The following is a 27,966-nucleotide window of genomic DNA, read 5'->3' on the forward strand; positions in this document are numbered from 1 at the left end:
TTAGGTTCCAAAACAAGACAATCAGTTTTATTTCTGAGATCAGAAGATGCCAGTGACTCTTCCCCGATCCTAATGCCCCCACCAACACCCCCAGAAACTGGGTTTGTCCCACCATCACGTGTATCGCTGGCACAAGTTTTCATGGGACTGGACCGAGGCTCTGCCCCTCCGCAGTCCCAGAAACATCAATTTACTGCACTATGGGCTGTTGGGTCCCCAAGGGCTCGCGTGGTGCGCTTCTGACCCGGCCCAGAAAGGACGCTCCTGATAACCTCGCAGACGGAAGGAGCTGCAGCCAGGCGTGCCTTAGCCTCTGTGATGGAGCACCGTTGTAAAAGGCTCAGCAAGGCTGTGGGGATCACCTGTGGGAAGGGGCAGGGCGTGCTGGAGAAAAGGTAAGGTCATTTGAGAAAGAACCCTGGAGGGGGCAAAGAATTGGGCACAGGAGTTAGGTTGGGTAAAAGAATAGGAAGGTGCCCAGTCGGTGCCTTTAATCCCAGCACTCGGGAGGCAGAGGCAGGTGGATCTCTGAGTTCGAGGCCAACCTGGTCTACAGAGCGAGTGCCAGGACAGGCTCCAAAGCTACAGAGAAGCCCTGTCTCGAAAAACCAAAAAAAAAAAAAAAAAATTAGGAAGTGGGGTCAAAAGCAGAGAAAAACCTTCACTTAAGCAGAAAATTCCTGTGCCAAGACCCTTCTCTCTGTCCTTCTTGATGCCCCTCCAAGGCAGAACAGAAGCCGTTTTGTTGATATTGTTTTTGCCTCTGTAGTTTCTGCCACTGTCATGCCTCCTCACCCCACTCACCCCCACCCCATCCACCTACCCCTCCAAATGGGAGCTCCACATGGCACGAATCTCTGAGCTTTGTAAATCTAGTGTCACACCGAGTTCCTAAGATGTTTAAGATCCTCAGAAAGTGTTTGTGGAACGGCCAGCAAGGGGGGGAAAGGATACCTTTTCCTTCTCATGGGCAACCTGGATGTGGTGGGAGATGGGAGCAGCCCGGACATCATCTGACAGTGGTTGAGGAAAATGGATTGCTTGGAGGAGGCTCTCGATGCAGCGAGCCTTGGACTGTCCAGAGAACCGCTGTGGGAGTAGTAGTAAAGTCAGTGTTGGGGTAGAGGGCAAGGAGAACTGAGAATAGTGTCACAGAAGAAAGCAATCAGAGAAGGGGGGCGGGACGGCTAGGATCCTGAGGACTGGCTGAAGACACTGTGGAGAGTTTGTCCCTCCTGGCAATCCCATGATCACAAGGTGTAAAGGAAAACTGAGTTAAAGGAGTTGATGGTGGAGATTTACAACTGTGATCCAACGACCCTACGAAGATCGATGATAAAGGATAGCAATGTTCAAGGCCGTCCATCAGGCTCTCTGCCCAGCATCCATTCTCTCTCCATTTGGGCATTAGCCCCTTTCTTTTTCTGGATAACTGTTGGTCTAAATTCTGAGACCATAGATATGATCAAGCCATCCTGCCCCACCAGCTTCTTGAAAATACACACAAAGCAGATGAGCAGGTGCCTTTTCTCCCTGGAGGGCAGTGATTGGTTCAAAGTTGTGCTCATGACCCAAGACAAGCCAACAAGAGCCCTCCAACAGACGCTGGCAGTGTCACGAGGAACAGAAAGATTCCTTCCCACTGGGGTTACTGTCTTAGAACTGTTCAGTTACATGAACTGTCCTGGAACTCACTTTTGTAGACCAGGCTGGCCTCGAACTCACAGACACCCGCCTGTCTCTGCCTCCTGCGTGCTGGGATTAAAGGCGTGCGCCACCACCGCCCGGCTACGAGTTGGGTTTCTATTGCATCCTTGAAACCTAAAGACTGCTGACTGGGAGTTACAGTTTCACACTCATGTATCTTTGTGTGCATGCAATGCAGACCGGATGATATGCCCGAGAAAGACACACCTGTGAAAACCTAGCACTTAACCCTACACCCCTCCCCAACATTGCAAAAAAAACAACCTTCTACAGCAGTCTAGGTTTGGGGGTCTCCTGTCACGCTCCCACCTGCAACATGGCCAGTGCCCTCCAAAAGAGCTTGGAGTTGGCAATGCGGAGGTCCAGCATGTGGTTCTGTAGGATCTTTCCCAGCAGCACGTGGGCCCCGGTACTCACTGTATTCAACACCCACTTGGTGCTTAGCTCACGCTGGAACTTCTGAAACACAGACACACGGGAGCGCTGGAAGTTAGGGGCTGGGAGAGCAGCCGGGTGAGAGACCATATTATAACAGAAAACCTGGGCTAAGACAGCAGCCACCTCGGGGCTGAAGAGATGGGGCTGAAGAGATGGCCCGGGGAAAGAGCACTGGCTGCTTTTCCATAGGTCCAGAGTTCAATTCCAAGCAACTACATAGTGGCTCATAATTTGATGCCCTCTTCTAACATTGTATGACATTTAATGATGTACTCATCATTAAAATATGAATAAATAAAATTTTTTAAAAAATGAACCTACAGTACTGAAAACAGCCTGATACTGGCATAAGAACAGACAGGAGGACCAATGGAACCAAATAGAAGACCCGGATATCAATCCACACATCTTTGAACACCTGATATTTGATAAAGAAGCAAAAAAAAAAATCAAATGGAAAAAAGAAAGCATATTTAACAATTGGTGCTGGCATAACTGGATATCAACATGTAGAAAAATGAAAATAGACCCATATCTATCACCATGCACAAAACTCAAGTCCAACTGGATCAAAAACCGCAACATGAAACCAGCCACACTGAACCTTATAGAAGAGAAAGTGGGAAGTACACTTGAACGCATTGGCACAGGGAACCACTTCCTAAATATAACCCCAGCAGCACAGACAATGAGAGAAACAATTAATAAATGGGACCTCCTGAAACTGAAAAGCTTCTGTAAAGCAAAGGACACGGTCAACAAGACAAAACGACAGCCTACAGAATGGGAAAAGATCTTTACTTACCCCACATCAGACAGAGGTCTGATCTCCAAAATATACAAAGAACTCAAGAAATTGGACACCAAAAGCTCACATAATCCAATTTAAAAAAAAATGGAGTACAGACCTAAACAGAGAACTCTCAACAGAGGAATCTAAAATGGCTGAAAGACACTTAAGGAAATGTTCAACATCCTAAGTCATCAGAGAAATTCAAATCAAAACAACTCTGAGATTCCATCTTACACCTGTAAGAATGGCCAAGATCAAAAACACTGATGACAACTTATGCTGGAGAGGTTGTGGGGAAAAGGGAACACTTCTGCATTGCTGGTGGGAATGCAAGCTGGTACAACCCCTTTGGATGTCAGTGTGGCGATTTCTCAGAAAATTAGAAAACAACCTTCCTCAAGACCCAACAATACTACTTTTGGGTATATATCCAAAGGATGCTCAGTCGTGCCACAAGGACATGTGCTCAACTATGATCATAGCAGCTTTGTTTGTCATAGCAAGAACCTGGAAACAACCTAAATGCCCCTTGATCGAAGAATGGATTTTAAAAAAAAGTGATACATTTACACAATGGAGTACCACACAGCAGAAAAAAAATAACGAATGACATCTTGAATTTTGCAGGAAAATGGATGGAGCTAGAAATCATTATTTTGAGTGAGGTAACCCAGACACAGAAAGACAATTATCACATGTACTCACTCATAGGTGTTTTTTAAACATAAAGCAAAGAAAACCAACCTACAAACCATAATCCCAGAGAATTTAGACAACAATGAGAACATTAAGAGAGACTTACATAGATCTAATCTACATGGGAAGTAGAAAAAGACAAGATCTCCTGAGTAAATTGGGAGCATGGGGACCTTGGGGGAGGGTTGAAGCGGGAAGGGGAGAGGCAGGGAGGGGAGCAGAGAAAAATGTAGAGCTAAAAAATAAATCCCAACACTGGACACCTAAGTGCAGATCATTTGTTTGATGAGAACAGTCTCTAACAATCTTTTTTGTTTTTGATCATATTATTGAGAGAGCTAATGTCAACCTGTAGGCTCCACCTGCCCAAGGACAGATAACTTCCCGGATGCCGGGGGCTGTTGTTCCTGCAGTATAATAAGCCAAGTGTTTTCACTTCAGTTGAAAACAAAACTGGTTGCCCCAACTGCACAGGGTGCTTGATCACAAGGCAGGAAGTGCTCAGGATGTGTTCTTGCCCCTGATTGGATGAAGTAACCTTGTGGATTTTCCCTTTATGAGCACCTGATTAACAGAATTCATCACCATTCTCTGGGAATCCTGGTTATGGACCTGGCCAGTGTCCATCTTTCTGGCCAATATTTATTAAAGTTTGCTTTGATTAGATAATTGTGGATTTGGCCTTTCTCCTCGCAATTTTCAGGTATAACAGTCTACTTTATTTTTTAAATTTATTTACTGGTATTTTTAACATGTATGGGTACTTTGCTGACATGTGTGTCTGTGTACCACATGTATGCAGTGAACTCGGGGGCCAGAAGAGGGCATCCAGTCCTCTGGAACTGGAGCTACTGGCAGTTGCTGTCTGCCGCGTGGGTGCTGCCAATGAAACTGGGTCCTCTGGAAGAGCAAACAAGTGTTCTTTGAAGGAGACTGAACAGTAGGGTCTTCCTCCGGGACCCCAGACTAGGCCCAACCCACATCCAAACACCTGTTTGGCCTTGCAGGTGTAAGTTTTAAGAGGAGGAAAAGGGGAGATCTGTGTTAGAGTGGGCTAGGATGTAGTGGGCTATCTTGACTGGACATGTTAATTAGGTGAACCAAAGGGGGCTTTTGATTGCTGGACTTTGGAACTCATCTCAGCCTGGCATAGGAAAGTATCCGAATAAAGGAAAGGACCTTCATGGTTTTGCTTTAGGAATGTAATCTAATGGTTTTTCAGCAAGGCAGAGGGAATGGGGAGAAAGGCAAGGCCTGTATGAGTCAAACGCTCCAGTGGGATAAGTGTCCCTTGCTCTTAACTGCTAGGGCATCTCTCCAGCCTCCAGGCTTTTTATTTGACCCTTGAGGGATCCGTAAAGCCATAGATCCCATACATGTGGGAGTAGCTAAGTACTGGAACTCATCCACCAGCTACAGTCTTGTTGAAGACAAGAGTGGTGTCCAATTCTGCTCCAGGGTCTCCGTCCTTCTAAGGTCTGAGATTGTCACACACACCCTTGGAAGAGTGCATACAAGAAACTTTTTGGTCACTTTTGAAAGGGTTTCCCTTTATCACTTGTGCGTGAATGATGGGGATGGAGAGCAAGCCGAGCGGGCCATGGGGAGCCATCCAGGGAGCCGCGTTCTCTATGGTTTCTACTTCAGTTGTCGCCCTGACTTCCCTCAGTGATGGAGTTTGACCTTGGAGTTCTGAGAGGAAATAAATACTTCTCTTGCCATGCTACTTTTGGCTATGGTGTTTTATCACAGCAACAGAAAGCCTGAGACAGATGCTATATGCCATTTATCACATTGCCTGTAGGAAAGAAGCCAGTTAAATCTGAGTTATATTATTAGCTATTTATCCCATTAAGTATCACCAACAAACTTATTTTGAAGTTTACTTGACTTTTAAGTTCCATTGGAGAAATAAATCCATATTTATAGCTAGGAAATCCCTTAATATTTAATGAAGGGAGGACTAATCCTTCCAAATATTAAACATGCCATAAATCCTCTATCATTAAGTTCATGGCACCAGTGCATCAAGAAGCAGGCCCGTGGAAAAAATAGGAAATCCAGACTGTTTTTAACATTACAAAAAAATACATGCAAACTCACTATTGTTATTGGACCAGTGCACATGGAACTTGAATATATGGCACATGTAATATCCTTCGTCACTCAAGACAAGCTATGCTTCAAAATTAAACTGAGACAATTGGTGTGGTAGTTTGGGTGAAAATGGCTCCAATAGGCTCATGTTATTTGAATGCTTGTTCTACAGTTAGTGGGACAGTTTAGAAAGAATTATGAGAGCCCTGTTGGAGGAGGCATCTCACTGGTGGTTGACTTTGAATCAGTTTCAAAAGTCCACGCCATTCCCAGTTAACACGTTCTGTTTCATGGTTGTTGTCTCAAGATGTAAGCTCTCAGCTGGTTGGTGCTGGTGCACGCCTTTAATCCCAGCACTCAGGGAAGCAGAGGCAGGTGGATCTCTGTGAGTTCGAGGCCAGCCTGATCTACAGAGAGTTCCAGGACAGCCAGGGCTACACAGAGAAACTCTGTCTCAAAAATTAATTAATTAATTAATTAATTAATTAATTAATTAATAATAATAATAATAATAAATAAAAAAGATGTAAGCTCTCAGCTACTGCTCCAGCACCATGTCCGACTGCCTGCCACCATTGTCCCTGCTCCGATGGTCATGGACACCCTCTCTGAAACTGTAACCAGGCCTCCAATTAAATGCTTTCTTTTAGAAGTTGCCTTGGTCCTGGTGCTTAACCACAGCAATAGAAAAGCAACTAATACAATTTTAGGTAATTGCCTGGAAAAATATAAATGAGTTCATGTCTTGCTGCTTTCACAAAAATAAACAAAATTCCTAAGAACTGCAAGAAGAAGCAGAGGTGCCATGCCAGCATGAGTGTGGGAGGAGCTTTCTGTGCTTCAAGCCCCAGTTGGCAATGGAGAGATTGACAAATTCAAGCTCGGAAAAACTGAAGCAGACTCCTTGCAAGCTAAATCAAGAGAAAATATTTACAACATGCATCAGAAATAGAACACTAATGGCTTTGTAAAGAACTCAAGGCCAAAGGAGTCAGCGAAGATTTCAAAGCCTGTTGCAAAAAGAAGTAAATGCTGGGTATGGTGGCTGAAGTCTGTAATCCCAGCATGCTGGAGGCAGCAAGGAAGGGGTCATTATGAATTTGAGGTTAGTCGATTATCATAGGGAGGTCCGGACAACTGAAATAAGGGGTAAGGGGGCAAAGAGAGAGGGGAGGGAGATGGAGGAGAGAGAAAGATGCTCCACTTCTCATATCATAGAGATACAGGCTGGGGTGTGGCTCGGGGACAGAGCACTTGCCTTACATGTGTGAAGCCCTGGGTACCATCCCACTCCTTCAAAATCAATAACTAATATAATATAAACGAAAATTACACAGACATTGAATGAAGCTAGACAAAACTCTCTGGGAGGCTGTATGTAGCCAGCATCAATTCAAACTTCAACTGTGAAAAGCAAATGGTACAAAGCCTATGGAAAAAAATTTACAACAGACAGCAAAATAATATCTGTATTTAACCTTTGACCAAGATCTAAATTTCTACATATTTATCAAAAGAAACACTGAGATAATGTGCATAATCATTGCTTCATTATTGGCAATAACAAAATATTCTTATTTGATGCCCCAAATAAGAAATTGGTCAGGTCAATTATCATACGTGTGCACACACAGCTGTCAGTGAAGATGAGATTTGTACATTGCAGTTGAGTAATATTCAGAAAATATTAAGCAAAGCACATGAGATGTAAACTGTATGCCACCCTTTGCCCAAACATAAGAGGGTGGTTTTTTGGTTTGTTTGTTTTTCATTTTCCTTTTTTCCAAAAAGAAACATACAAAGTATGTTTAAATATGGATGTGAATAGGATCGAGGAAGCCACCTTGAATATGCTGTCATTCTGAGGATTAAAATGAAAAATTAGTACTAGAGAAAATATTAAGGGAAGCCAACCATGACACACACCTTTAATTCCAGCACTCAGGACACAGAGGCAGGTGGATCTCTGTAAGTTCGAGGCCAGCCTGGTCTACAGAGTGAGATCTAGGACAGCTAGGGTTGTTACACAGAGAAACCCTGTTTCAAAAAATGAAAGAAAGAGAGAGAGAGAGAGAGAAAGTATTAAGGGGCTGGAGAGAAGGCTCAGGGTAAAGAGCACTTGCTGCTCTTGCATAAAATTGAGTTAGACTCTCAGCAGCCACAGTTTATGATCACCTGTAACTCCAGTTCCAGGAGATCCAATGCCCTCTTCTGGCCCATGGCACTGTACACACATGGTGCACATACAGACAAGCAGACACACACACATACATTTAAAAATAAAATAAAATGCATTAAAATACATCTAAGCCATGCATGGTGGTAGACATCTATAATCCCAGTATTCAGGAGGAGGTAGGAGGGTTATGGGTTCAAGGCCAGTGTGGGGTATATAATGAGTTCTAGTCTAGCTTTGGCTACATAAAAACCTTGTCTTTAAAAGAAAAAATTCTAAACATTTAATAACAACAGAAAATTCATGAGTCCATAATGACATTAAACAAATACAGATGGGGTGGGGAGAGAATAGGAACTTCCTTGGAGAAGAAAGCCAATTAATGAATATAGATAAGAGGAAGAAGGCTAGAAATAGAAAATCACCATTTGAGAGTCACCACGGGAATAATTGAGTCAAGCAGAAATCATCAGCAGATGCGAACACAGTGGGTACAGACAGCTGGGTGACAGGATGCAAAGAAACATAGCAGCCGTCACCACCACTGAAGAAGCCACCATAGCGTCGCCAAGGAAGAGACAAAGATGCCAGGCGACTCCCGATGTGACATGCCAGTCGCCTCCAAAAGAAAACAAAACCAAAAACATAAGCCTGAATATGACGAGGAAACAATACAGCAAGTATGTGCTGGAAATGTAAGGTACACTCTGGGAAAAGATTTGCCTAGACTTCTAAAAATATCAGTGTCAAGAGAGACAAGGGAAAAAAAACAAACAAAACCAAAAGACTTAAGCAAAAGCCGAGAGACCTACTGGCTAAAGTCAGAAAGAAGATTATTCTTGATTGGATTCCAGGTCTGGAGAATAACAGCTTCCCCAGGGACATCTCGGGAAATCTGAACTTAGGTAATGGTATCAGATTAACTGTCATTCCCAGCATGGATAATTACATCGTTCTGACAGCGGTAAATGCCCTTGCCAGTAGCACATGTATTATGAAGTGATTGGTGTGAGCTTTGGTTTTTTTGTTTTGGTTTTGGTTTTTTGAGACAGGATTTCATGTAACTCAGGATGACCTCAAACTCATTATGTAGCTGGGGATGGTCTTGAACTCTTCCTGATTCTGCTTCTGCTTCTCCCCTCTCCCAGATGCTAGGATTACAGGTATGTGCCACTCTGCCTAGCATAGTGTGAAATATAAAATAGATTCACTTATCTTTCAGGTGAGCAAGATAAACAAAGGGGATGAAGTAAATGTGGCAAAGGACTGGGGAGGAAGGCAAAATGTTTCAAATTAAAAACGAAGACCAGGGGCTAAAGAAATGGCTCAGTGGTTAAGGGCACTAACCACTCTTCCATAGGTCCCAGGTTCAAGTCCCAGCACCCACATGGCAGCTCACAACTGCCTGTAATTCCAAGATCTGACACCCTTACACAGACATACATGCAGGCAAAACATCAATGTACATAAAAAATATTGTATTTTAAAAAGTGAAGACCACCAAGTGGTGGTGGAGCGCACCTTTAATCACAGCACTCGGGAGACAGAGGCAGGTGGATCTCTGTGAGTTGGAGGCCAGCCTGGTCTACCAGGGCAAGTTCCAGGACAGGCACCAAAGCTACAGAGAAACCTTGTCTCAAAAAACAACAACAAAAACAAACAAACAAACAAAAAACAAAACAAAGCCAGGCGGTGGTGGCGCACGCCTTTAATCCCAGCACTCGGGAGGCAGAGGCAGGCGGATCTCTGTGTGTTCGAGACCAGCCTGGTCTACAAGAGCTAGTTCCAGGATAGGCTTCAAAGCTACAGAGAAACCCTGTCTCAAAAAACCAAAAAAAAAAAAAAAAAAAAAACCGAAACAAAAAAACCCAAAAGAGTGAAGACCATTACAGTGAAGACCATTACAATATCAAAAATATTTCTACAACCAAAGATAATCAAGTCTGTGCTGGTTTTTGTCAACTTGACACGCACAGGAGTCACCTAGGAAGGGAGACTTCCAATGGGGAATCACCTCCATTAGACTGGCCCATGGGCATGTCTATATGGCATTTTCCTGGTTCATGACTGATGCGGGAGGGCCCAGCCCACTCTGGTGGGTGATGCCACCCCTGAGCAAGTGGTTGTGAGTTGTTTGAGAAAGCAAGCCGAGAGCTGGTGAGATTGCCCAGTGGGTAGAGGTGTCTGCTGACCATCTAAGTTCAATTCCCTAGATCTACAAGGTAGAAGAGAGCCAAATCCCTCACACACACACACACACAAATAGTAAAATGTAATAGAAAATTCAATAAGAAAGAAAACAGCATGAAGAATAAGCCAGGACGCTGTTTCCATCTCCGTCACACCTCTGCTCTTGCTTGACTCCCCGAGATGACAGAGCATAAAGTGCAGGATGAAGAGTCTTAACCCTTCCGTGTTGTTTTCCGTCAATTCCCATCATAGCAGCGCAAAGCACACTAGGACACAGCGCCAATGGAAACCTACGTTTTTCAAACAATTCTATATGGAAAGATGAAGGCAGCATCAAGTAAAAGATTGAAAACCACAAGTAGAAAAAACTAATAGATTTGAACACAGACAAAATTTAAATAAAATGTCATTACATTCAAAGCAGAAATAGCTAGGTATAATGGTACATTTAACCCAGCACTCAGGAAGCAGAGACAGGCAGTTCTCTGTGAATTCAAGGCCAGCCTAGTTTACAAAGCCAGTTCCTGGACAGCTAGGGCTACACACACACACACACACACACACACACACACACTGCCTTGAAAAACAGAAAAACAAAAAAAAAACAAAACAAAAAAGGAAGGAAGGAAGGAAGGAGGGAGGGAGGGAGGGAGGGAGGAAGGGAGGGAGGGAGGGAGGGAGGGATGGAGGGAACAAAGAGGGAAGGAAGAAGAAGGGGCTGGAAGGATGGTGAAACTGAGCACACATGCCATAGGAGATTGCTATGTGAACTGAGCTAATATATATGAAACATTCATAGGTATAAAGAGCTATATTTGTATTAAGCATCAGGATTGTGTAAGTGTGGAGAAGAATAGACAATGTCAAGTTAATCAGAGAAGACTTCTTCAAAAGCAGGCAATGTCGGAAGAGAACATTGAATGTGGGGACTGTGCCAAGAAGTAGGGATACAACACAGGAACGCCATTTAGAGCAAAAGACAGAGGGGAGTGGATTCTCCACTAGGGAGAGACAGTTATGTAAGACCTCTGGGTTCTTTCTGGAGAGATGGCTCAGCAGTTAAGAGCACTGGCTGCTCTTCCAGAGGTCCTGAGTTCAATCCCCTGTAATCACATGCTGGCTCATAACCATCTGTAATGAGATCTGGTGCCCTCTTCTGGCTGCAGGCACAAATGCAGGTAGATCACTGTATACACAATAAATAAATAATTTTTTTTAAAAAAAAAATGAGTTCTGGGTTTAGTGAGGCCGTGTCCTGGCTCTGTCTGAAAGCTTCCAGAAGGAAGTGGGTTGAATAAAGATGAAAGAGTACACCTCCCCCACAGCATCCCTTCTGGGCCCTGGTTCCCCCCATGAAAGGTGGGTGGTCAACTGTGAGAAATGTAAGGCCCAGAGACATGAATTTGTGTTCTCTCTTGAGACACACAGTAGAGCTGAATCGGCACCCAGATTTTCTGGTGCCCGCTCCAAACCAAACTGTAAAATGCACACAAACTTCTTACGATGTCTATGACTCCTCTCGGTGTGTCTCCTGATTATAATTTCACTATTGCACAAGGGCTCCATTGTAGTCAGAGCTACATTATGTTCAGCGTAGGGTGCCGTGCAAAAGAAAGAGCCTTAGACACTATAGGGTGGGGATAAGGACTTCAGTACCAACAATTAACCTGTCCCAGAGAACAAATGTGCGCGTGGTGATTGGTGGCCTGTCTCGCCCTTTCTGTGTGTTCCTAGAAAGAAATGAACCCTGTTGCCTTGGCAACTCTGTTTAGAGACCTGATAATTTGAGAATTTTTCCAAGCTTGGGGAGGAAAGAAGACAAACAGATATTTAGGTTTTTTCCCATCTAGCTTTGGGGTTTGGGGGCCGGGGTGAGGGCTCCTCTCCTGCAGGCATTGCCTTCTCACCCCTGCCTACCTGGACGTAGCTTCCTTCATATTCAAAGAAAAGAAGTGGCCATGTAATGCTGATGACGGAGGGAAAGAGCCTCTTTAGAGGGACCTGAGGAGAAAGAGATAAACTGGGTGCTGTGTTCCAGAAGGCCTGGTCTGTATCACACCCAGATCTTCTCCCCATGGCTGGACACTCACCGGCAAGGACTGCCCCACAGTGCCGTGCACCAGGGCCTGGACATTCGTGGTCTTCTCTCTTACCCGCTCCACCAATGCCTGGACCTCTGTGAGGTTATCTGGATGGGACAGGAGGCATCCGAGTTAAAAGGATGACCTGTGACACTATTCTTTCTGCCACCCTGGGGTCCTGCCAGGACACTCCCTTTGCCCCTCTGTTTTATGTCAACTTGACTCAGCCGGAATCATTTGGGGAAAAGGGAACTTCTACGGAGAAAATGCCCCCACCAGAATGGCCTGCGGGCAAGCCTGTGGCACATTTTCTTGATTGATTATTGTTGGGCCCAGCTCACAATAGATGGTGCTATCCCTGGGCTGGTGGTCCTGAGGGCACTAAGAAAGCAGACTGGGCAAGTCATGAGGAGCAGACAGGAAGTAGCATTCATCCGTGGATTCTGCTCTGGGTCTTGTCTCTAGGATCCTGCCCTGACTTCTCTCAGTGACAGACTTATAAACTGTAAAGCTAAAAATACAAACTAAAACCCTTCCCTATCCAGGTTGGTTTTGGTCGTGGTGTTTATCACAATAGCAACCCTACCTAAGACACCCTTCTTCTGACAAGGCACCCTGAGACTCAAAGTGGCAGCACCTCTAAACCGCTGCTGCTTTCAGCCCCAACGTTCCCATCTTCCCACTCACCATCCAGGGTGAAAATGAAGACCACAGTGTCATTTTCCACAAGGGATGGCAGAATGGCAGTCAGGAAGTCCTCCTGGGAGAAAATGAACTGGGGACCCTGGAGCAGAAGAAGATAGGGGAGCTCCTTCAAGAAGGATGCTCAAGAGCACAGACTTGAAGACCTTTGGGGACCTTAGGGGGACATCTATTACAGTCCTTTGGACTTCACTTGAATAGAACCAGTGTTCAAAATGGTAGCATTTTACCAAAGGTGACGTAGCAGGTCAGTAGACTAAAGCTGAGTTTTCTAGGGTAAATCCAGAGACTTCCATTGCGCAGCGCTTTGAGGCTCCAGGACCTCTGACCTACATTCCTTCTCGGGACTGTTGACCCTCTCATCCTCTCTCAATCTCAGACCCCACCCCTCTATTGCCCTCTGCACACCCGTGAGTCCTACAGCTTCCCAAGTCCTGTCCTCTTCTGACCTGGTTGGTGAGCTCTGCCTTCTGGTTAAACATGTCGTTGTGGTCACCCATGAGAAAGCCACGGACGTCTTGGAAATCTGGGAAATTTAGGATGAGAGAGAAAAGAATGGTGGGCTTTGGAGGACAGGAAGTTTCTACTCCAAAGGCTGTCGTGGGGTCAGGAAGTTGGATGTGGAGTGAGCAGTAATAACTCGTGTGGGAAGCTACGGTTAAAGCACTGGGGTAGGACCTGAGAGATCAAGGATCAAGGTGGCATTTGGGGCTTCAAGTTATGAAAGCATCTGACCAAAATGCCTCTTTATGTAAGGCAGAATGGGCGGGCACTGGAGAACCTCGGTGGGGGCAGGGGTTGCAGGAAAATGCTTTGCTAATGTATCCCAATTGGCTGGGATTCATTGGCTCAGGCAGAGGATCAGCACTAGGGCCTACCAGCACCGAAGGTGTGGATGCACTCTACTCCATCCATGACGGCAATGATGCCAAGGGTCTGCCAGCCAACTAAGTACACTCGGCCTTTCTTCTCCAGGCTGAGAATAAGTCAGAGGCCAGGACACGAATGACCACCGTGAAAAGAGGTCACAGAATAACACGAGAGTAAACACACCCAAGACCTCCCAACGTATGGACCCATCACCCTTGCCACGCTAACACATTTCACAGAGTGTCCCCTACTTTCAAGATGCCCTCTGCAAACACAGTCATATACCTGGTGCTGACTTGTTTCATCAAGGAGGCAATTTTGGAACTTTGACTGTAGGTCAGCTGATGAGCCCGCTCAAATGTCCTCAGGATTTCCAGAAGGCATCTGGAAGAAAATGCACTAGCTCCCGAGAAGGGCCTGGTGTCCCCCCTCCCCTGAAAAGAGCTAGGTACTCCTACCCACACCTAGGGGATGTCACAATTCCTGTTTTTTAAAAAGGTTTTGCTAGTCCATTCTGGAGGAAAACCGGGGAAGGGGGAGGGAGAAAGATCCCCGTTAATAAGAGCAGAAATGATTTTTTTTTTTTTAAAGGGCTGTAGTGGGAAAAGCAAAAGCCGAGAGGTGGGTGGACTTGAGCATTCAAGAAGCTGGGCAAGAGACTCTGGTAAGGAAAGGAAGTCACAGCAGGCTGGGTTCTAGCCTGCTTGAGTCTTAGGAGCTAGGACCTCCCATCTCTTCCCCCGTGTCACCACAGTGTGGATCTGATGCCCAGCTTGTCTGCTTCCTCCATACCTTTGAGAGGCCACAACACCCTGGTCCACAGTCTTATGGGCCGCTAGCAGCAGGGTTTCCAGCAGAATCTTGGTGGCGCTCCCGCCTTTCATCCGGGAAGAGCCACTGAGCCCCTCGGGCTAAGGAGGCAATGACACTAACTGGGAGAAAGAACAACCCAGAAGTCTACCAGCTCTCCAGTTCATGACCCCTGAGCACAGAGAGGTGTTGGTGATCCTTCGGATGGAATGAGGCTGGTGATCCCTGGACACAAGTGTGTTTGGGGGTCCCCATTAGATGCTCACTCTGATTAGTGAGCCATGAGCACATCTTTACTGGTGGCCTTGACTGTTTTTATAAGGATGGGTGCTGTCTCTTGTCAGCTGGGTCAAGGGCTTTCAGAGAATACTTTTTGTTTTGTTTTTTCTTTTCTTTTTCCTTTGTTTTCTTTCTTTTTTTTTTCAAGACAGGGTTTCTCTGTGTAATAGCCTTCACTGTCCTGGAACTCTGTAGACCAGGTTGGCCTCGAAATCAGAGGCCCCCCTGTTTCTGCCTCCAAGTGCTGGGATTACAAGTGTGAGCCACCACTGCCCAGCCAGAGAGTATTTTTATTTCTGAGAACCTCCCCCACCATGTTTTATGGGAGTCTGCTATTCCTTAGTGCCAAATTTCCCATGCTCTGGACAGACACGCGGAACAGGCACTCGGTGGTACAGATCTATAACATGGCACCTCACAAAGACAGCAGCAAAGAAAATGACATGGGCCAGTGATTAAAACAGAAGGACTGGAGAGCTGGCTCAGGGCTTAACAGTGCTCACTGCTCTTGCAGACCTGAGTTCAGTTCCCAGTACCTATAACTGGGAAGCTCTCAGCCACCTGTAACTCAGCTTTAAGGAAACTAATACCCTCTTCTGGCCTCCATGGTCACCTGCATGTACACACACACACACACACACACACACACACACACACACACACATTCCTAAAAGTAATTTTAAAAATAAAGCTTTGAAAAGAAAACCAAACAAGCCAGAAAACCAGCCAGCAGAGTCAGGATGAGACATGAAACGTGAGACAAGAACAAACTACATACACCCTGGAATTTCCCTTCCTATCTCACATGAAGATAGAGAGGAAGGGCTCAGATGTGCCCACTACTGGAAAAAGGAAGTAGGAAGCAAAATTTTTGGTTAAGGAAAAAGTAGGGAGTCAGGCAGTGATGGTGCACACCTTTAATTCCAGCACTCGGGAGGCAGAGGCAGGTGAATCTCTGTGAGTTCAAGACCAGGCTGGTCTATAGAGTGAGTTCTGGGACAGCTTGAGCTACACAGAGAAACCAAGTCTGGAAAACACCCCCCCCAAAATTAATAAAATTGCATCCTGGTTTTTAAAGCCGTATTTGACATTTGAATCTGCAAGAGACTAGGTGAGACCTAACAGAGTTTAGTAGCCGAGGCTGTCTATTTATAGATAGCAAAAGGCTCCTTTGAAACTGTTCTAGAGTCTCTGACCTGTTCTAGCTCTTTTAGACTGTTCTAGTTCTTCTAGACTGTCCTAGAGTCTAGAAGTGCTTACTGCTTACTAATCTGAGAAACACGGTTGAAATGAGTTTAAAAAATACATTTTGAGTTAAGGAAAAAAAAGGACTTCATTGGAAACATGTGAGCTGACATGAAATGCCCTGGGGATTTATGAACAGGGACCATAAGATCAAAGATTCCCAGCAAGCGACAAGCAATTCTCACAGGCTTGAAGAGGTGCGTGGAGCAAAGAAAGTCTGGCCTACCCCAATGGCAGGATTGAGCACAAAAGCTTCCTGTTTCTCTTGCATCTTCTGCATCCGCTCCGCTACTTGCCGGAATGTTGATCTCCAGTCTTCAATGGGGTCATTTCTGAGGTCCAGAGAAAGACGTAAGAGAAAGGACTGCCTGTGAGAATCTGAAGGAAAGGCCTCACTGGTAGTTCAGCTCAGCGAGGGAGTGGGGTCAGAGGTCAGCTACTTCACAGAGAAATATTTGGAGCATCTGGGGTGGTGTGTCCCTGAACCCCAAGGACTGGGTTATAATACCTCCAGCAATAAAGCCAACATTCAAGTTTAAAGTTCCAGCCGGAAGTCAAGGATCAACACTGCCACCTTATATTCTACCACCGTATATTCCATCTTAGACTCCTTTCAAACCCTTCCCATCCTTTGAAATACATCCTAAAATCCTCCTGCCTCTGTTTCCCTGGCACAGGGATGGCAGGCACACAATAACCCCTTCTGGAACGATTTTACAGCCTTTTCTCCTGTGTGAATCCTGAGGCAGACAAGATTCACCCATTTCATACCCATTGTGTAAAGCACCTTCTATTGCTGCCCTCAAGTTCACTTCTGACACTTCCTAGAGACCCTGGAGAGAGGAGACCTAAGGGGGATAGAGAAAGCACCAGCATTGTGCAGTAAAAATTAGGATTCCCAGACTCCGTTGAACATCAACACCCCGGGATGGGGGGGGGGGGTGGAGAGAATTATGTTCTGCAGTAACCATCCAGCTCTGGACACCACACCTACCCTGAGGTTCAGCCTCAGCAGGTATGTACAGAGCCCTAAACTGTATTTGTTTAAAGCTTCAGAGAGAGCTCTGAAGATGAGCCAAGACAGGGAGCCACCGCCTTAAGGAACAACTGGAAGATCTCCACGCCTACATTGTTTGAAATTCTTCATTTCACTGAGTCACAGGGCCTGAAATTAGCACCCGCTGCTGCAGATATATTTTGGGTGAAGAGTCCTCCATGAAAAGGATCCGGGTTAAGAGTATCACAAACTCATTTACACTTTAGTACGAGTCACACTACAAGCCTGGAATCTGGGACTGGGAAGAGAAAGAACCAGGCTCTGCAGTCCCCCATGGACAGGAAGCCCTCAGGGCCATCGGGTGATCCAATCCAATGGCTTATCCAGCAGGGTTCTTTAAACTTGGCTGTGCATTGGAATCACCAAGGACGTTTTAACGAAATAGATGTGTCATGGCCTTACCCTAAATCAATAAAGAATGACATCTGCACAGTATTGGTTAGCCACATGGAGTGTTGGATCAGACCAAGTGGCCATTTGGATATGACAGCCTGGGCTACATAGCAAAATCTTGTCCTCCCCCTCCCAGCCCAAAGAAGCTGGTTCTGCAGCACAGAGCTTCAAGAGGGAGGAGGAGCAGATATGAGCAGTCAGAGAGGAGCAGAAATGTACCTGGATTGATGAAGGAAAGAGCTTGAGACAAAGGAGATGGAAAGAGGAGTGTGTGAGCACTAGGGACCCACTGCTATGCTGAAAAGATGCTTGAGGGTCACCCCAGATGGAAGCATAGACTTTTGGGGTATACACGTTCCTGACCCTGTTTTTTCCTTCTAGCTCTTGTCTTTTTTTACCTCTTCAATTCCTGCTCTAAATCTGTGGTTTATGTAGCTTTTGCTTTTTGGGTTTTTTTGGGGGGAGTGGTTTTTGTTTGATTGTTTGTTTGTTCGAATACAGAGTTTCTCTGTGTATTTCTGGCTGTCCTGGAACTCCCTCTGTAGACCAGGCTGGCCTCAAACTCAGAGATGCACCTGCTTCTGCCTCCTGAGTGCTGGGATTAAAGGAATGGCAGTTCATGCAGCTTTTGTAAGCTGCCTTCCACCCTTTCTGAAACAGGAGAGACCATTGAAAATGGAGCAACCAGCAACTTCAAAAGCTTAGGGATCACCCCATATTTACTTTTACATTCTGAGACTTGGCAATCAAGACTATAGATCCATTTTCCTACTGATTATAATCTGGACTATTGACTGAGATTTCTGTCCCCCTCTCCCGTCCCCATCCCACAGCCATTCAGCCCCAAAGAAACACACAGAGGTTTACATTATTTATAAACTGGCTGGCCTAGTAGCTCAGGCTTCTTACTAACTAATTCTTACATCCTACATCTTAACCCGCACTACTTGTCTATGTTAGCCACATGGCTTGCTACCTTTTTATCAGTGAGGCATGCCCCCTTTGACTCGTCCCTTCCCCAGGCTCCCCCAAGGCCTTGCCAGTCCCAACAGAAGCCTCACCTGGCCATGCTCACCGGATTGAAGCCAACCAGGACTGGCAAGAAGACCGCTGTGTTATCCATGCAGTAGTCCATCTGGCCTGCCACAAAGGGTGCCTGATGATAGCAAGAGAGGCGGGCACAGTGAGGGGAATGGCTCTGAGTGTTCCCCAAGGTCCACGAGGAACCTGCCCCAGCATGCTTGCTAGAAATACTAAAGCCTCAGCCAAGACTCACTGAATCCAAATTTGATGTGAGGAAGCATACTCTTTACAGGTACCCCAAAAGTTGCAGAACTAGCCTTTTTCTGGGCTATGATTTCCTTGTATAGTCCAGGCTGGCCTTGAACACACAATCATTCTTCCGCCCCTCCCTCCTGAGTACTGGGGTTACAAGCAAGAACCGCCCAGCTAGGGCTACATTTTTCTTATGTTCCTCCACAGAAATCTTCCAGATGGCGAAGTTCGGAAATGACTGATCACAGTTGTAGTTACAATGGCCTCCTTGAGGTCAACGTCCTGTTGAGGTCATGGTCCAATGGCTGGGATCTAACACTCTGCACCCTGAACTCTTAGAATCAAAACTGTCGTGGGGTTGACAAGAAATCAAGCCTGGTGGTTCCCATACAAAACATCCTGAGAAGCTTGTTAAAATGCAGACTGACCCTTCTGTAGCCTAAGATCTAACAAGTCCCCCTTTGATGTTGATGGTGAGATGAAACCAGGAGCCAGACTCTTCTGTGAAGACTCGGACAGTCAATATTTCAGGCTCTGTGGGCCCTATCATCTCTGTCCAACTACTTAAGCCTAGCACAAAAGAGGCCATGAATTCTAAATAAACACGAAGACTGTGCGCCAGTAAAATGATCCACAATTTCAGGCAGCTGGCTATGCTGACTGCCAGCAATTCTTGCTGACCCCTGGACTAGTCTGTCCATCTTGACTCAATACACAGTTATTCTGAGATGGAATTCCCTCTCTCTCTTTTCATATTCATAAAAATACATCAAATAAAAATAGGTGAAACTGGAAATCAAATTCCTTGCGTAGGTTTTCTATTTCCTGGTACGCACCTCATCACTCTCCTTTCCCTTCTAGTCCCACCCCTTCCTCATAAAGTCGCCCCAACAACCTGCATTCATACTTACAGAGAGTCCTACAGAAATGCCTATGACAATGACTCTCTTCTTCCCAGCAGCCACCTAGGAATAGAGGAGGTGTGAGTTAGGGTGACGGGGAGCAGGGGTCTCCTGGAGGAGGTGTGAGCTAGGGTGACGGGGAATAGGGAGGACAACAGGGTACAAATCTATTGCGTGAGAAAATCAGGACCAGAGGAGGGGCCAGGCCTTGGTTGAGGTTGGGGTTTTCTAACCCTATGAAAAGGGGCCTCTCTAGTTGAGTAGTATTGGAAAACACAGACCTTCTTCAGCTCATCAATCCCGTGTAGGGCACTGTCTTCTGTCCGTTCCTGAGAGGCCACGACAGACCTAAGGATGCAGGCGCAATCAAGGTCAGTGGCACTGGCTGAGATGCAGAACCCTATAGCTCGTTAGGAAGGGGCACACGGAGAGAACAGAACAGAGGAAAGTTACTATTGAAAGGGCACCTACTGTTTAACAGGGACCAAGGTAGATACACCACGGAGTTAGAAACAAAATAAACAACAACAACAAAAGCAAAAACAAACCTCAAATACCTACAAGGCCAGGTAGGTAATAAAAGTCTGTAAGGGGACCAGATATAAGGCAATGCGGAATGGTGGAAACTGAGGTAGGTTCAATATAATCTTTGACTAAACTCATTCAAATGCAGTTTCTAAAAAAAAATAAAATTGGGGCCACATGTGCAGGTCACTTACCTGTCGCCGCCTGCAATGAGGTATGTGTAAAGAGGCTTTTGTCCCAGGCCTTTCATCAGGTGGTTAAAAGAGACCTGTCCAGGAGGAGAGAGGGTAGGAAGAAGGAATGAGAGAGGATGCGCTATGGAGTCTCAGTGTTTAGAGGACTGAGGACGCAGAATGGTCTTTTTAGACCAATACTTCTCCCTAACTTATTTGCAATCTGCCACTTAAAGATGCAGCTTGATTAATGATGTGTGCGATGTGGGAATGCTAGCCAGAGGAGGGTGGCGACCTAGTGAGGTCAGAGAAACCGGACTCGCTCCCGGGCCCTAGCTTTTGGAAAGGAGGTGGGAAGAGAATAAATACATCTACGGAGAGAACTTACCTCTAATGAGCTTTATGGTTCTGGGTGACGTCCCAAGAAGGAAGGGAGAAAACAGGGAATTAGCGTACTCACAGACATGAGGAACGCCATGCGGCCAGAGGTTCCTCCTCCACTCAATACTACCAGGCCTCCATCTGGCTCCTGAGGAAGGAAAGAGGCCCAGGTCACCAGGGCCCAGCTCAGGAAGAATCATACTTTCCTTTCTCCTTTGTCAATGACAGAGGAAGACAGAACTCCTCAATCTTCTCTTCATCATAAAACTGAGCAGAACATAGGCTGTGTGACGTAGCAAAAAAGAACAATGATTTGGAGAAAGAACTCCTCTTGGCTCGCATCTCAGACTAAGCTATTCATTAAAATTCTTACTTATTCCAGCAGGAACTTGAGAGCAGTTCTGTCAATTAAATAAAAATAAACAACCAAAGCAGACGCATCCAGCAGTTATTAGCTGGGTACATTCAAGCTAGCTACTGTGAGCATCCTTTCTTTGTTTTCTGGTCTGAGAAGAGAAAATTGAAAAAAAGACAATAATGCCAGCGTCACAGGTTTCTGTGCAGGCACTGAGTGTGAAAGTGCATTGCCAGAGATGGAGAGGTGGCTCAGCAATTAAGACACTGGCTGCCCTTCCAGAGGAGCCAGGTTTGATTGCCAGCACCCACATGGCACCCTCCAGACATCAGTAGCTCAAGTTCCTGATGATCCAACACTTACTTTGGCCTTCCATGGGCACCAGGTACTCATGTAGTACACAGACATACATACAGGCAAAACAACCATACTTGTTTAAATAATAATAACAATAGTAATAATTTTTTAAAAGAAAATGTATGCTGGGTGGTGCTGGTGCATGCCTTTAATCCCAACACTGGGGAGGCAGAGGCAGGCAGAGCTCTGTGAGTTCAAGGCCAGCCTGTGAAACTCTGTGAGTTTCAGGACAGCCTGGGCTATCCAGAGAAGCCCTGTCTTGAAAAACCAAAAAAAAAAAACAAAGCAAAATTAGAAAATGTATTGCTGATGATAAAGGATTATTCATCTAGCAGTTATCATAACTACTATTGATGACCAAGATAACAATAAATATCCAAAGGGAAGAGCAAGATAATAAAAAGTTGAGATTTATAAAAATCAGAAATGGAGACCCAAGAAAGAAGACATTAGAGGGAACAGAAGTGTCTGGATGAGAAGCAGGTGGAGAGTGAGTACCTTCAAGACCTCCTGGACTTTTCCAGCCACTTGCAACATGGTGGTCAGAACTGACTCACTGTACAGTCGCTGTGGAGAGTGGACAGGAATCAGTAGGAAGAAATGGAAGCTAGGAGGGGGGCACAAGTTGGCTCTGTGGGTAAGGGGATTGCAGCTAAGCCTGATGATCTGAATTCAATCCTGTGACCCACATGATAAAAGAACAGACTGATTCCCAAAAGTTGTCCTCTGACCTCCATACATTTTCCCATGGAATAAATCCTCCCACATCACAAAATAAATACATAAATAAACAAAAAAGGGGGGATGAGGGAAAAAGGAAAAAAACAGAGGACAGTGGATTGGAATGGAGGAGAGGGCTCAGGATTTCCAAAATTAGAAACCGTAGTCTGGGAGGGTAAAAGTTGAGATGTGGTTGGCTTAGCATTTCTTTGGCAGTGTATGACTGTGGTCACCTGGTAGGTGGGCACGATTTGCCCCTCCTCCTGGAAGATCTCAGCATCACACTGCCCCAGCAGTTGAACAATTTTCTCTGCATCTGCTTTGTCCAAGTTCTGGGTCAGGGGATTGGACTTCTCTGTGATTGGCACAGCTGCTTCATACCCTGACAACTAGAGAGAAGGGAGCACAAGGGCAGAAACAGGAAGCCTTATGCTTGCTGGGCTGGAGGCGGGAGTGGAAGTAGGCACAGTATCCGGCTAGGATTCACATACTTCACACCACACACACACACACACACACACACACACACACACACACACGCCATTCACAAACCAAGAACTTAGTCTTCATGTGATGTTCTGAGCCTATTAGGGACAATAGGAAAAGGCTGTCTATCTCAGGGTGTGTGCCTTCGATTCTAGTATTTGGGCAGTGGCAGCAGGGGGATCAGAAGTTTAAGGCTATCCTCAGATACGTAGCAGTTAGAGGCAGGCTTGGGCTATTCCCTATCTCAAAAGCCAAAAAGATGTGGAGGAAGAGGAAAGGAACAGAAGACCAGGCTTGAGGCCAGTCCAAATAAGAACTGTTCTAGGAATCAGTGCAGAAGGCTGAATTGAGAAAGGGCCTCACCTCCCATTCGCCAGGCTCAGGGGTCTCAATCACATGCTGATACCGTTTCGTGCCTGGCATGGTCCTGTACCGCAGACACTCCGTCCTGCCTGCCTCTGTAGTCACACAAACCTCTCTGGTGACAATAGCTTTGCTTCCAGCTGGCAGGGTCTTATCTAAGCAGTGGAGATGATTAACCTGCGGGCTCTGTGTCTCTGAGCACCACCCCTGCACTCCTCTCTTCAACACCCTTCCCTGTCACTAGTTCCCACCCTCCGCGGGAGCTCCTGAGGGTCCTCTTTGCACACCTCCGTCTTGCCAGCCTCTGCTTTGCTCTTGAAGAAGAGAACCAGAAGGGCATTGAGTTTGCCCTTCAGACACAGGGCCCTCTGGAAGGCTGGGAGCCTGGACCGGCAGAACAACACCCATGTCAGAGCAAGAGAACTCTGGGGCATGAATGCCTCTGAAGGCCAGAGATCAGGGTCAGCAGAAGTCAGAGGACCAGGGCCATGGCTTGATCACATGTCAGCATGCAGCCTTTCCCTGCCCCGCTGGCCCATTTTTTTCCTCTCCTCACAGAAAGAAAAGCAACAGAAGCTGCTGGGCCCCAGGTGTACATGCACTGAACTGGATATCACAGAGGAAAATTCACAGAAATAGAAATACTGTAAGAAGAATGAAGACTGAAGAAGCTGCCCTAAATACAGCCAGTCTCTCTCCCCCAAATGGTAGGCATCCCCGGATACATGGACACTTAGGGTCATTGCTGACAGCCTTGTGTTTAGATGAGCAAATGGGCTCAGAGAAGTGGTCAGTTGTTTAGTGTTACACAGATTTCATACTCAGCTAAAATATGAAATCATTTAAGGACTTACATGCTTCCTGAATGAATTTTGCAACAACTAGCAAGTTGGCGCAAAGGAACAGCACTTTGTACACTAGCAGAGGCTTTTAAAGACCTTTGTCCAGCATTGTCACATTTGATAGTCTAAGCTCTGTTCCAGGAGTCTATGCTTTACAGGTGGGAAACCTGAGGCGCAGGTTAATGGATTTCCCTAAAAATGAATGAATTACTCTCTCTCTCTCTCTCTCTCTCTCTCTCTCTCTCTCTCTCTCACACACACACACACACACACACACACACACACACACACACACGAGAAAGACAGAGAGAGAGAGACAGAGGGAGAGAGACAGAGGGAGAGAGACAGAGAGAGAGAGAGAGAGAGAGAGAGAGAGAGAGAGAGAGGGAGGAAGGGAGGGGGAAGGGGTGGGGGAGGGAGGGAGGGAGAGGGAGAGAGAGATCTGTTTTTTAATTGTTCCTATATGCCCAGCATTGTTTTTAAGTCATCTCCAGCTCTTCTAAATGAAGGCACACTGAAGATGCTCAGTAAATATTTGCTGAAAAAAATAAAAGAATGAATGAGAAAGCGAATGGAATCCAATCAGATCATGAATGGGAAAGAGACTTAAAGGCTGAAGCAGTCTCCAAGAGATTGTTAAAACAATTATCTTCTCCACCACTCTGTCTCCTCTCTTCTCAGCCCCCTCCTGCATTCGGAGATGGAATGCCTCCTCTCAACTTGGCTAATTTCATGCCGGGAAGGAGGGGCTCTTTCAGGTGCCCTAGACCCTCGCACCTGCGCCTGTCCGGGTACCCCAGTCAGTTCATCTACTAGAGCTGGGAGGGTGAAGGAATAGGGGCCCAGCAGGCCGCCATTGGGAGGGTCGTGGGAGGAGCCCCGAGAGAACAAGGCGCGGGGGGGGGGGTTAGGTAATGGGGGGGAAGGATGACGGCGACGAGAACCCTAGCGGGGCGGGGCGGGCCCGCGAGTCCCAGCCGGGCTGCAGCGGAGCGCGCGGGGCCAGCTCTGCAGAAGACGGCGGCTGGCTGGCCCGGACTGTCACATCCCGCTGCAGGGGGCCAGCCTCGGCCGCCGCACTGTCCTCTGCACCCGGGACGCAGGCCAGCTGCCAGGCCTCGCCGGCAACGCCCCCTGCTCCGAGACAGACTACGCGCGGCCCTCGGGAACGCTGGGGACCCCGCAGACCCGCGGCCCGCGGCCACTCCGCCTCTGCCCTCTCTGCCCGCAGCTCGGCCGGCGCTGCCCGCCTAGGCGGGCCCGCGTCGGGATGGGGTAGGGCCAGCGCCAGTCCGGCGATGGGCCGCCCCCTGGGCACCGAACAACCCCCCGAGGCCTGACCGACCACGAGGACCTGGCAGGTGGGTGTGGGCTGATCCGACTGCGCGGGTGGGGGCTGGGGTGGGCACCAGGGTTATGCGGAGGCGGGAAAGGCGCGGGGAAAATGGGCTGTGGGCCGTGGGAAGCCTGGGAGAGCTGCTGCATCCCGCTTGCGTTCTGGACAGCTCCTGACCCCCTCAACTCCTGCCTCTTCAGGATCCCCGCCTGGATGTTAAGCGGATGCCTCCGGGCCCCTCGGCGAACTCGGTGGAAACCATGGCTTCTTTGATGCCTCTTTCCCCATATCTGAGTCCCACGGTCCTCCTGCTGGTCAGCTGTGACCTGGGCTTTGTGCGAGCAGGTGAGTGAAGAGGACGCCCGCAGTGGGGGTCCGTCAGAGCTAGTGTGGAAGTGAAACCTCTTAACCTGTCAACACCCTGGCACCCCCAGACCGACCTCCCTCTCCTGTGAATGTGACGGTTACTCATCTCAGAGCCAACTCGGCCACTGTGTCCTGGGACGTCCCAGAAGGCAACATCGTCATTGGCTACTCCATTTCCCAGCAAGTACGAATCACCCTGTTTCCCCAAACCTGTGCCCTTGGGTCTCTGAACACCCCTGCACATTACTCCTTTGGAGTGCTTGGATGTTACAGAATCCCGAGTTAAGCCTCATGGTCAGGGGCCGGGGCTAGGTTGTTCTCCTTTCTCTACATCTTGCAGCGACAGAATGGCCCCGGGCAGCGTGTAATCAGGGAGGTGAACACCACCACTAGGGCCTGTGCTCTTTGGGGCCTGGCTGAAGACAGTGACTACACCGTGCAGGTCAGGAGCATCGGCCTCAGGGGAGAGAGTCCTCCTGGGCCCCGCGTACACTTCCGTACTCTCAAGGGTTCTGACAGGCTGCCCTCCAACAGCTCCAGCCCAGGTGAGAGCCTGTGTTAGAAGAGTCTCCGGCTTTTGAACCCGGTTTTAACCTCTCATTGACTTGCTTAACGCTAACAACGTTCTAGCTCAGATGAATAGAAAGATGATATAATTTGTTCTACTGCCAGGGATGGAAAGCAAAACAGGTGGGCAGGGGACCAGCTACAGAGACACTGCTAATGAATCCTTTGGGGGGAAGGGCTTCCTGCTTCCTTTCACCCAAGCTCACATCACACCTGCCACAGCCTGCATGAGCAATTTCTATGATCACCCACTGGTCTCTAAACATTGCCCACCACGGGCTTCTTCCTGAAAAGGGCAATGATGGGCCCCGCTGACTCTAGCCCCCAGCATCTCCCTTCTGTATATAGCAGAGCTGTCCAGTGGGTCCTCTGTAACCCAGAGGATGGCTCTCTCCTTAGGAGACATTACAGTGGAGGGTCTGGATGGAGAGCGGCCATTGCAGACTGGGGAAGTGGTCATCATCGTGGTGGTGTTGCTCATGTGGGCTGGTGAGTACCGGATGGGGAGCCAGGGACTTGGGTCCAGGATAGTGGGAAGTGGTGAAGGTTACCCATCCGGAGAAATGGGAGAGAAAAGGAGTGGGGGGAGGGGAATGGCTGATGGAGGGAGGTAATCAGAACAAGTTTGGGGAGAAAGAGAGAAGGCTATTGCAAGGCCAGGGATGAGGGTTGTATGAGCCCCAGGGATTCCAGAATTTTCTAGAAGTCGTATGGCTATTACAGCCTCAAGGCTGTGAATGGAGAGGTTAAGCTCAAGGCTCAGGTGGCATTGTTGTGTTTCAGCTGTGATCGGGCTATTCTGCCGTCAGTATGACATCATCAAGGACAACGACTCCAACAACAACCCCAAGGAGAAGGGGAAGGGTCCTGAACAGAGTCCTCAGGGAAGGCCAGTGGGGACGAGACAGGTGACGTGGGGACCCGTGAGTGTGTGGAGGGTGATCTGGGTGCCCTGGAGTGTTCAGTGAAAGGCAGAATCGGCAGCGAAGGGGGATAGGCAGGAATCAGATGTCTGGGATGAAGGAGTCCAGAAGGCAGGAGCAGCACCTTTACCTGTCTGAAATCTGAGATTTGGTTAATTTTCTCTCATAGAAAAAGTCTCCTTCTATCAACACCATCGACGTTTGAGTGAACTGAGTGACTGAAGAACCAGAACCAGAAGAGAGATGCACTGATACTGGGGGGTGGGATCAGGGAAGCCTAAGGTGGTGCTCTCTTTGAGACTCCCACAAGGCTGTGCACTCCCAGAATCCCAGGCTGGTACCCATCCTCTTTCCATTGTGAGCAGGGCCAGAAGGTAGGTCTGTTAGAATCTGTACCCCTGGACCTGGGAGTGGATATCAAATGGAACATCTCCTATCCCCCAGGTCCAGGGGAGTCATTTATTCGACCCTATCCCTATAGGTCCCAAATAGGGGCCCCATCTCACCTGCATCAGGACTATTGGCATCCTCTAGCTGCCCCTACAGCTTGCCTCTGGGCCTCAGAGAGGGCTGTTTCTGTCTGTATTGCCCTCTTCCACAGAGGAAGAGGAAGCATCTGGGCCTCGAGGCAGATGCCACACTGCACTACTCCAATGTCTTCCACGGAGCCTCAGGTGCTCCCCCCTCACCTGGCAGTCCCTCCAGCTGCTGGTGATATCACCCCTGGGACATTTTTCCAATAAAGGTTCTTGGACAAACCGGAAATGACTGTATGGTATGCTGAAGACATCTCTACACCTTCTCAGCTCTCCAAGGGCCCCTCACACCACCACCAACTTAAAGGAACAGACCCCTTATAGG

The 27,966-nt window shown here is 47.4% G+C and overlaps 2 protein-coding genes across 5 annotated transcripts; one reads left to right on the forward strand and one right to left on the reverse strand.

Annotated features, from left to right (window-relative positions):
* Positions 1-23,414, reverse strand: Gckr (glucokinase regulator). 3 transcript variants are annotated; one of them, XM_038318178.1, is made up of 19 exons: positions 23,072-23,409; positions 22,456-22,611; positions 22,001-22,069; positions 20,870-20,938; positions 20,431-20,504; positions 19,993-20,059; positions 19,721-19,774; positions 18,596-18,690; positions 16,311-16,416; positions 14,543-14,661; positions 14,036-14,134; positions 13,759-13,856; positions 13,330-13,406; positions 12,866-12,962; positions 12,188-12,285; positions 12,015-12,098; positions 2,125-2,166; positions 955-1,089; positions 1-362 (listed from the first exon to the last, which is right to left on the reverse strand). In XM_038318178.1, the coding sequence occupies exons 1-19, from the start codon at positions 23,129-23,131 to the stop codon at positions 186-188; spliced, it is 1,776 nt and encodes a 591-aa protein (XP_038174106.1). In that variant the 5' UTR covers positions 23,132-23,409; the 3' UTR covers positions 1-185. The 3 variants fall into 3 exon arrangements, with proteins under 3 accessions (XP_038174106.1, XP_038174105.1, XP_038174107.1); XM_038318177.1 differs by having other exon boundaries at positions 2,017-2,166; positions 23,072-23,399; XM_038318179.1 differs by lacking the exons at positions 22,001-22,069; positions 22,456-22,611 and having other exon boundaries at positions 2,017-2,166; positions 23,072-23,414.
* On the forward strand, positions 23,267-27,870 carry Fndc4 (fibronectin type III domain containing 4). Of its 2 annotated transcripts, XM_038318180.1 has the most exons (9): positions 23,267-23,778; positions 24,595-24,704; positions 25,145-25,274; positions 25,450-25,594; positions 25,684-25,799; positions 25,956-26,160; positions 26,582-26,671; positions 26,966-27,090; positions 27,275-27,870. In XM_038318180.1, the coding sequence occupies exons 4-9, from the start codon at positions 25,474-25,476 to the stop codon at positions 27,308-27,310; spliced, it is 693 nt and encodes a 230-aa protein (XP_038174108.1). In that variant the 5' UTR covers positions 23,267-23,778; positions 24,595-24,704; positions 25,145-25,274; positions 25,450-25,473; the 3' UTR covers positions 27,311-27,870. The 2 variants fall into 2 exon arrangements, with proteins under 2 accessions (XP_038174108.1, XP_041910381.1); XM_042054447.1 differs by lacking the exons at positions 23,267-23,778; positions 24,595-24,704 and having other exon boundaries at positions 24,874-25,274.
* The last annotated feature ends 96 nt before the right edge of the window (positions 27,871-27,966 follow it).

Source organism: Arvicola amphibius, chromosome 2, assembly GCF_903992535.2.
Source record: "Arvicola amphibius chromosome 2, mArvAmp1.2, whole genome shotgun sequence".
Lineage (NCBI taxonomy): Eukaryota > Metazoa > Chordata > Mammalia > Rodentia > Cricetidae > Arvicola > Arvicola amphibius.